The 10163-nt window shown below is 36.1% G+C and overlaps 1 protein-coding gene across 17 annotated transcripts in view; it reads right to left on the bottom strand.

Annotated features, from left to right (window-relative positions):
- Positions 1–2561: 2561 nt before the first annotated feature.
- The window catches only part of Mbnl1 (muscleblind like splicing regulator 1), a 172795-nt gene continuing 165193 nt past the window's right edge, over positions 2562–10163 (bottom strand). For all 17 annotated transcript variants that reach the window (XM_052731944.1, XM_052731957.1, XM_052731943.1 and 14 more), the window contains 2 exons: positions 7549–7623; positions 2562–5934 (listed from right to left, as the gene is read on the bottom strand). In XM_052731944.1, coding sequence (XP_052587904.1) covers positions 7567–7623 — 57 coding nt within the window. In that variant the 3' untranslated portion in view covers positions 2562–5934; positions 7549–7566. The remainder of the gene's footprint in view (positions 5935–7548; positions 7624–10163) is intronic.

The following is a 10163-nucleotide window of genomic DNA, read 5'->3' as shown; positions in this document are numbered from 1 at the left end:
TAACAGTAAACATTTTATGACATTTGCTCATTGTAGGTTCAGTTCTTATTAATCTTTGTGACATAGCCTTGCTGGGTCATTCCCATCTTCCATTCACAAGGGACTTTGACAGCAGAGTTTCTGAGCCCCAGCCCTGACCTGGCTACTACTTTCTTGGTTTCCACAGGCCCTGTGATAGCTGCTGCCCACCTCTTGAGAACTTCGGAGGGAAGCTGCTATTCAGTGTGGCCCTGGATAAACATGACCAGGGAGTGAACACCTCAAATGCTGTGGACAGTGTCAAAGGCTGGCTAAGTATGGTAATGACACTGGGGTCACAATAAAGTCATTTCAGTGTGGCATCTTGGCACTGCCAGTTGAATTCAAATCAGATCCTAGGACATTTCCGTCTCTAAACCACATTTTTTTTCCTACTTCATGATGGTAATTTGCTGGGTTTTGAACATTTAGAATGAATATATCCTAAGCTTTCAAAAATTTCCAAATTCTTATATTTTTGGTTGTGAGCTTAGCCTTTAACGGCTGAGCCATCTCTCCAGCCCTCCAAATTCTTAAGCATAATTATAACATAGAAATTCTCCCAAAGATACAGCGGACTGCCTCAACCATGAAAGCGATTGTCAGACCCTTCAGTGAATGGAGCTAACAAACAGAAAAATATCAACATTGTGTTGCTGTGTTCCACAGGCTCTTATACATCTGTATGAAGGAAACTATCATTCCGGTGTCTCAGAAAGATTACACACTATCATATGCTGCTGAGCTTCAGGGCCATTCCAGAGCACAAACTTAATCCCTTGAATGTGTGATGAATTACTGGATTTAGCAAATGATTTTGTTCTTCCCATGTGTGTAAGAAAGAGTTGGTACCTAGCAGAGGGCACCCCAGGAACTGAAGACTTTTAGTAGACTCCTCAGTAATAATGCCTTCTGAATGATGTTTAGAGGGGAAAATATTACATGTGATATTTTTCAGTACACTCATTTGCTGTTGTGATAGAGTACAGTTTCATGTGAAGTAATGCAAATGTTAAAATGGATTTTTGTTATAGTATTTTCATTCAATTAAAATATACCTGAAATAGGGATTGGAGAGATGGCTCAATGGTTGGGAGGACCTGAGTGCAGTTCCCAGCACCCACAACTGCCTGGAACTATAGCTCCCAGAGAACCGGCATCTTCTTCTGGCTTTCAAAGGCACCCACACACATGTGGCATACACTCGCAGTCAAACAAACACATATGTAAGTAAAATAATAAAATAAATTGTTTGGCCAGGCGGTGGTGGTGCATACCTTTAATTCCAACACTCAGGAGGCAGAGGCAGGTGGATCTCTGAGTTTGAGGCCAGCCTGATCTACAGAGCAAGTCCCAGGAAAGCCAAGGCTACACAGAGAAACCCTGTCTCAAAAAACCAAGAAAAAAAAGTTTTTTTTTGTTAACAAAAAATCTGATGATACCTGAGAAACTAGAGAGAACTAGCTCTTTTTTTATTATAATAAGTTATTTTTATTTTATGTGCACTGGTGTTTTGACTGAATGTATGTCTGTGTGAGGGTGTCATGTCCCCTGGAGTTGGAGTTATAGACAGTTGTGAGCTGCCATGTGGGTGCTGGGAATTGGACCCAGGTCCTTTGGAAGAGCAGCCAGTGTTCTAAACTGCTGAGCCATGTCTCCAGGCCCCATAGTTTTTTGTTTTTGTTTTTAACGGTATTCAGAAAAGTTGTGAAGCTTCCTCTTTGATGAGTGTCATGCAGAATGGTTGCATATGTTGAGAACTCAAACCACTAAGAGAACTGTTAGCTATAAGTCAAATCAACAATAAATACTGCATCTACCATCAGTATCATTATTCCTGAAATAAGTTTTGGGAAAAAAAAAGAAATGAACTTTCAAATGAGAAGTTTGCATCCTTTGACAAATACCAAGGGTCAGAGCAAACATGTAATAAAACTAAATGATGAAACACAGTTTCTTCAAATTAGAACTGTTCTTCAGAGCTATCAGGGATGCGATTCCATGTATCACTAGTAGTGTTGTTAAGACTTCAATTTATTGGTCAACAAATTCCAACAGTCACAGGATCACACACACACATACACATATACTCACTCATGGGCTGAGGAGTTATGCAAGTGTGGAAGCCAGGTGTATAAACTTTGTGTCCTTCTGAATCCAGTGCAATCATATATCTTATTCATAAAAGCGTCTCTCAGACTGTCTGATTCTCAGTGCTAATCAGTGGGATCAGTCAAGTAAATTACATTTAATAGAAAGATTTAGAATTGAAAAACTTTTTTAACTTACATATATTTTCCTCATATATCATTTAAATTAGTACAGCATTAGGAGAAGTGGGCTGAGGGCTTCTAGGAAGCACTGGACAAATATCAGTTATCCATTCAGTTTAGATTCTCAGCATCAAGAGATGACTGGTCAGAAGGCATTATCTGCCTTGGCTGCAATCCTGTAAGACCAATTTATTCCTATGTTCATGAAGGTGTATGTAATGTATGTGATATGCAGAGAAATAATTTACTACTCAATCTCAGATACACAAATATACTTAAGAAAGAGAAGTTTTATTAGGGCAATTTCACTTTATTTTTCCATACAGCAAAGTCAACTACTGCAGTAATAATAAAATAAGCATAAAACAAATTGCAGCCCTAGACAGAATACATAATTTTAAGCAACTACAAGCAGAAAGTAAGTTGTGATTACATAATAGTAAAATCAAGCGCTTTGTCCTTTCAGCAGATGAAAGTGGTCGTCGGGTTGCTGGTAAGTGCAACATCAGTAGCCAGCTGGAGTAAAGGCTGGGCAACCAAGTCATTAACAAGTGGCCATTGTCACATTTTGCTCTTTTGAGTGCCTCTGACTTGAAAATTAAAATTGTGAAATTTGAACTTCTTTTTTTCACCTGCGGAAAGAACAAGGTCTACAGCAATTAAAAAACAATCACATAACAACTACAGGTGTGCTGTTTGGTTTGCCTGTTTATGGTTTAAATTTTGTGAAAGTCAATACTTGTTTTGAAGATTTCGTTTTGTGAACAATAAACCATTGAAATTGGCAGAAACCGATTTGAATAATATGTGTCCTTAGCATAGTTCTTTCTCTCTTTTTGTTGAAGTTTTAAACATGCAGTAGTTTTGAAAACAATGTAAGGAATATCTGATCCATGATTTCACCTTAATGGCTGAAGTACCTGCTATTTTTGGTAATGATCTTCAGGCAGATTTGGCCCAATGGAGTTTTGTCAGTCATGAGATCTTGGAAGGATGGCAAATCTTTCCAGCTGAAAAATCCTGGCAAACTACAAGCTGTCCACAAAAAGCAAAGCAACGTGTCTGAAGGGTATGGAGTGCTAACTCTGTGCCACTTTTGCAAGCAATTTTGCTCAGTCTGTCATTTCATTAGCCTTAACAAAACTCCTTGTAATTATAGACGTTTTTATTCAAAATAAGATCTTGCTATTATACAGGTTTCTCTCTTTTGACTATATACAGAAGTGCAAAAAGTCAACCTTTCTCTCTAGACTTTCCAACATGCTAAACTGCAGCATCATCAACCCCCAAGAGTTTGCACACACGCTAAAATTCTCATTACGTAAACTTTGAGTATTTGGATTATCAACAAAAAGTCCCTTGTTCTATTTATTGATTATGCAGCTTATTTATAACAAGGCCTGATATTCAGGGATTTCAAAAATATTAAACAATACTTTAACATTTGAAATGGATACAGTAGAAAATAAATTTTATTCTAATATCTAGGATCTAGATCTTCTCATAATAACTAATTACAAACAAAATAAATCATCAAAATATTACTCAATTGTCTGCCAGGATTGTTGCCATAGCAACAACTTAACTTCTTACTTAGCAATGATTATATATTTATAAGATATCCATATAAAAGATCTTTGTTCTTTTAATGAAAACTAGACAAGAACAATGACTGACATTCTTACACTGTAATATTAAATCAGTAAAATATAAATCATTTAGTTAACAATAATACGGATATTCATATGACACTACATGTAATTTAAAACTGAGTATGTTATGAAGGAAAAACTACTTTAATTTTTTTCTCTATTTTGAAAAATTCATTGGTAAAATCTAATAAAACAATAGTCTATAAACTGAAATGGTATTCAATTGTTAATAGAAAATGAAAATCTAATAAATGTAGGAAATGAAAAACTACATTTTAACAAGAAAAATAAGTAATATTCTATAATGTAACTAACTACACTAACATGTGAAGTCACCATTACTCTCTTAACACGATTGAAATTACATTGGTATGGGTTCCAACCCGTAATGTAATAATCTAAGGCTTTAATAGATGTACAGTACAATCAGTAAAATCAACACATCAGTCTTATATTAGAAAGCATCTCTCTCAAGCATAAAAACTTGCAGTAAACTTGGAAGTATGGAAAGTTCTATAACGGAACTCTCACTTCTCCCATTCCACACTAGAACCGCCAGTGACCTGGCCCCTACTCAGCGATTTTTAGAACTGCTGAACAGGGCAAAAATATCCTTTACTAGCTGCAACATCCAAACCACAAAAAAGGGGAATTCCTTTGGATGAATCCATTCTTAAAAACTGAATGCACATCTATTTTTAAAATTTTTAAAAGGCTTTCTAAGGCTATAAGCAGTTAATCTGAACAAAAGAATCACATATAAAATTCACCCATGTACTTAACCCACCCAATTACTAGGTTAATTAAACATTTCCCATTTTCATATTTTGGTTTATCATGCATCTGATGACAGTGCTGTTCTCTTTGTTTAGAGTCACTATTTTGAATGTGACTGTGATGAAGCGTTTAAGCAAACGTGAAACCATTTCTGCAAAGCATTTATAGTCTTTTGACTTTTGACAGAGGCTATAAATAGAAGCAAAATAATTTCCTCAAACATTTTTTGTTACTGTGTCTCAGAAATGGCATATCCCTTTTGAATAACATGTTATATAGTAGAATATGCATAAATATTACACTACAATGCATTAAAATAATTTTATATATCTATTATATATATCTCCAGTATGTGAAAGTTTATCTGTATTGAGTGTGTGTTGTGCTGTCTATTGTTACTGTAAAGTTAAATTGGCCATTTCTGAGACAGCTTTGGTTTCAAAAACAAAAAAGAAAAAGAAAAGAAGAATGGTGCCCTTTGATTGATTAGTACTAGCAAATAAGCAACAAAACGTGGCTCTGAAAATAATAACACTGAAGAAATAATACTCTAGTTTGATGTACAGTCTATGGCACTTCATGAGAATCCTTAGCAACATGGTACTTAAAGCCATGATGTGCTTTAACATATACACAGTTGTGGTTTTGCTTGGCACATTCATCTCTGTCAGATCCCTCCCTCACCACGTCTTACAATCTATTACAGTAAAAATATCACTCTTAAACAAAAATGACTGTGCATGCGCGCTCTCAGCTCTAATGGCAATTTTAAATACAAGGTGCACCTTTGTTACTTGTAAACCTTGAAAGAAATAAACTCATTTTTAAAAAATTATATCTTGGTCTACAGACGTACCAATACATAATAGAATCATGGTTACACCATAGTCTGTCTTTTCAAGATGGCATGAATATATAGGAAACTAATTATGTATGCATATTTTAATGCATAACTCTGTGCTACAAAAGAAAGACAATGTTGTTCTTTTAGATAGGAATATCACCTCAGCACAAATACCAATTGAATGTACAAAGTGTGTAGGCAACAGTGTGCAGCAAGTTCCCATGTTGTCTTTTCTTCTGGTTAACATGCAATATGTGGATGTCTTGTGGCTGAGGGATTTTTGTGTGTGTTGCTTGACGGTATATACAATATGGCTAATGACGTCGTCCTTACTCTAACCAAGCACACTGTCCTTTCCTCTTTGTATGATCTAAAATGGGAAAAAAGATAGTCTTTGTTAAAACACATAATTATTTAAAGTATTTTTCAATAAATATACAGTTGATATACATAACACACACACACACACACACACACACACACACCCCAACACATAGATACCATGCTGACAAAAAACTCCTTCTAAACTTATAACCAACAAAGTGATATCCTTATTCCATGTATCTGATTAACTATGAAGGAACTGCTTTTTATCTCCCACCCCCCTTTCTTCCTTTTTTAGACAGGGTCTCCCTGTGATAGTATCCTGCCTAGCCTGGAGCTCATTATATAGACCAGACTGGTCTTAACATACAGAAATTCACTCATTTTTGAGCCCCAAGTCCTGGGATTAACAGTGTGTAACACCATACCTGGACAGAACTGCTTTGTAAGAGCTTAAAAATGGATCAAAATCCACTTAAATGACTGTTGACTGTGGCACACATCTTTTCCTCAAGTGGATTCTTAGCACCTGGTTTTCTAACCACCACTGAAGACCTGACTCTGTCCCTTCTGCAAGGTCCTTATTCTCCACATACACACAACACCTTCACTGTCCAAATGCTTTCTTCTATGGCTGTTGAGAAGAGGAGCCCTGCATCTTTGCCTTACAGGAAGCTCGTTCAAAGTTCTCTTATGTTAGCAGACAGTTCAGAGATCATTTACGTCATCACATCATTGACATGGTAACTAACACAAAGCAGTGCAAAACCTGACTTGCAAATATGTCAATGAGCAAATAAATATGAAGAAAAGCAACAAAGAACCACCATCCTCCTACTGGCCAGACAGAAGTTTAAATGGCTTTTTGTAAATGTAAAAATATAAGTGCTTGTCATGCTTCTTCACACATGATCTAACTTAAGGATGAAAAACAGCCAATTTTGCAGGTATTGAAAACAATGTTACAGAAAGCAAACACAAGAGTCCAAGCCTTTGCGAGGAACAGTAGCATCTTCAGAATCCTATTATCACTAAGCTAGCTGTCTTGAACTACTAACTATTCAACTGATAAATAATGGTTCCACATGTATGAGTGTGTGTGTGTGTGTATGTGTGTGTATATACATATATATGTATATATGTATATATATATATATATATATATATATATATATATACACATATATATATGAGTGAAGTTATTTAAGAGTTAGACCCATTGTTCCCTACTGATACTGTACACAGTGATACATGGTAAAAGTGGGTATATATTTTCATATAGGAATGAGTGAAATAATAGTTAAAATAAAATTAATGACCTATGCCCAGAGTCACCAAATGACTGCCTACGAGCCAAATCTAGTCCACTGTCTAATGTGAAAACATCTACTTATTTATCTATTCTCTAAGTGTTTTCACACCAAACTGGGGGGCTTGCAGCAGAAACTGAAATGCTCCATACAGACAAAAATAGCTGGTCTGTAGACCTTTAAGAAAAGTTCATCAATCCCTAACTTATGTCTTCTAATTACCTGTCATATTTTATTCATGCTTTATTTGTAACATGAAACAAAACCCAGAAAATAGATTATCCTTTGTATTTTAAATATTAACATATTCCAACCACAAATACAGTGATTACATTGCATAATAAACTTACTGTTTTTTGACGACAACTCTACATCTGGGTAACATACTTGTGGCTAGTCAGATGTTCGGCAGATATTATGGGTATCTAGCAAATAAAAAAATTATTTAATGAATGATCCATGCAAGCAAGCCAACCACCAAGAGATGAAAACATCTTAATATTAAACTTATAAAAAACAGTGCAATTCAGCTGTGAGGTGGCAGCCCTCATCTGGTCAACATGACATTAAGTTAATGTAAACGCAAATGCCAGAGAAGCACCTCACTGCTTGTAATCTTCGTGTTAAGTACTATTCTACGGATGTTACCAGAACTTAGAAAGTAAGAGAAGTACAGCTATCAAAAATTCATGCAGAGCAGTTATTAAAAGAAGCCCTTTTTGTTGGCCTACACACACACGCACACACACACCCTTGTGGTTTCAAATACTTAGCAATGATAATGAAATCAACAGTAAAAAATATCTTGCCTAAATTTGTGCAACCAAATTTCTAACATTTTCATTCAGATTGAAGTGTTTAACTTCTGACCCAAATTAAATATACCAGGTGTGAATTATAAAATAGTAGTTCAAAAATAACTGGGAAAGAGAATAGGTTTGTCCATGAACTGACTTTGGAACCTCAGCTACACATCTCATTGCATTTTAAATAGGCAAGGACTCAGAGAACTTGGGAGAAAACACAATGAGAAACCAGTACGGAGGTTGCTTTTTTCAATATGAAATCAAACTTGTGACTTGATTCTTCTTCAACACCCAATTAAAGGCTGCTAATGTGGGCAAGGCGGCCCTACAGGTTAGTGTAGCAGAGGCCTGAGGATGCTGGTTCTAACAACACTGATTTGTTTCCTGGTTGTGTGAACCTGAGCAAAGCAACTGCTGACTGTGTTTAAACTTATTCTATACAATGACACTAAGTCCATTTCAGAAAGTTTGTTGGGGTAACAATGAACTCACATACAAGAAGGCTTTTGTTGTTTTAATTTAAATATACTAGACTATCTCAATCTGCTAAAAACTATAATTCACAGTCTGGAGTATATATCACTATGTTCCTCTTAATTTTCATTTCTCAGCTGACATTTTACACAATTTTACAGCATTGGCAAATGGCACGAAAATGTGCTCCAAGCATAATGAAGCTTCTCATACCATTGTTCCTGCTGCTGCAGGACAGGATGTTGCACCCAACAGTGTAGAAGCATCAAGGATGGGGCTGTCGAAACATACCAAGGACCTTCAACACCACTCGATGCAGATGAAGGGCCAGCTATAAACTTCTGCATGCATGCAGGCTGCATTTTGTGGCATCAGCTATTTCCAGCATTGCTAATGTACTGTAGGCATATACATATGTATGTATATGTAGATATAATATATGTGTGTATATATATATCCATTCCCCTTTCTTTGGTTGTAAAATAGTAATAGTATGAAGACCCAGGGAATTATGCATGAAATGGTCACAGCACAATGCAAAAAGTAAAGTGTCCCCTACAACCCAAGTGGCCAAGGGCATTTTGAATTTGCTTTGCTATAGTTGTGCTTACACCAGCAATTCTACAGTCATGTATGTTATATACAGGAGACTCCAGCATCATCAACGTGCACCATAAATGGACTGCACTGAATCTATTGATATTTCTCCCAAACTATCATGCCACATATGCACAAGCTAGCATTCTTGTAAATGAGTCTTATGTGTTAGCATAAATGCAAGAGTATTTTGATAAGTCTGAAAAACTAATGATTCTTGGCCAAGAAGCATTTAAGGCTTGTCTGAAACTTAAAATTAAATCCATCTGGCATTATGATCTTGAAAGTTTTTAATAACTATACTAATAGCTGAAAGTTCATCAACAGAAGATGATATATTGAAAAAACAAAAATCGAAAAACAGGTGGCTGCCCCTCAGAGCAGTCACTGTTGGCTCCTAGCTGGTCTGCCTGCTCCAAGGGCCCTGTGCTGAATCCCATCTGACGAGGGTTCTTTTCAGTCTCACTAGACTCCATCTAACTTCTGTGAGTGGAACATGCATAACTTGGTTTAGTCCTTTCATACACTACCAACCTTACTGAACTGTGCCTTCATAACTGGCAAAACTGCATATTCAAGACCAGATTTATTTTTGAAATGTGAGCATAATTAATCCAGAGCTAGAAAGTATTTCCTTTAAAGAAAATTCAGAAAATGCTGGTGGGAGTAATGCTATTTTTGAATTTTAAATACCTTCAATGGCTATTTTAGCTTAAACAGTCCATTCTCATCTATACAATTTAAGTTTAAGTAGATCCCATCTGCTTAAAATAATTCTAACTTGGCTATCCTGGAACTCGCTCTGTAAACCAGGCCAGTATCAAGTACATAGAGATCTGCCTGCCTCCTGCCTCCAAGGGTTGGGCTTAAAGGTGTGTGCCACCACTGCCTGGCAGAATTCTACATATTGTTTATCCTCCCTACTTTCAATGAACATAGGATATCTGTCATTTATCATACATGATTTCTGTTTCTTCCTTTCTAAATCTCTAACATTCATTCATGTAGGCTAACTGTATGAACTAGAGCACTTAATTTCCTTTTCCATTTAAAGCAGCAAGAATCAAAGTGGAGAGATGCTGTATATA

This window comes from Peromyscus californicus, unplaced genomic scaffold, assembly GCF_007827085.1.
Source record: "Peromyscus californicus insignis strain IS unplaced genomic scaffold, ASM782708v3 Scaffold_9__1_contigs__length_137607984, whole genome shotgun sequence".
NCBI lineage: Eukaryota > Metazoa > Chordata > Mammalia > Rodentia > Cricetidae > Peromyscus > Peromyscus californicus.
This window is presented reverse-complemented; position numbering and strand designations above follow the sequence as displayed.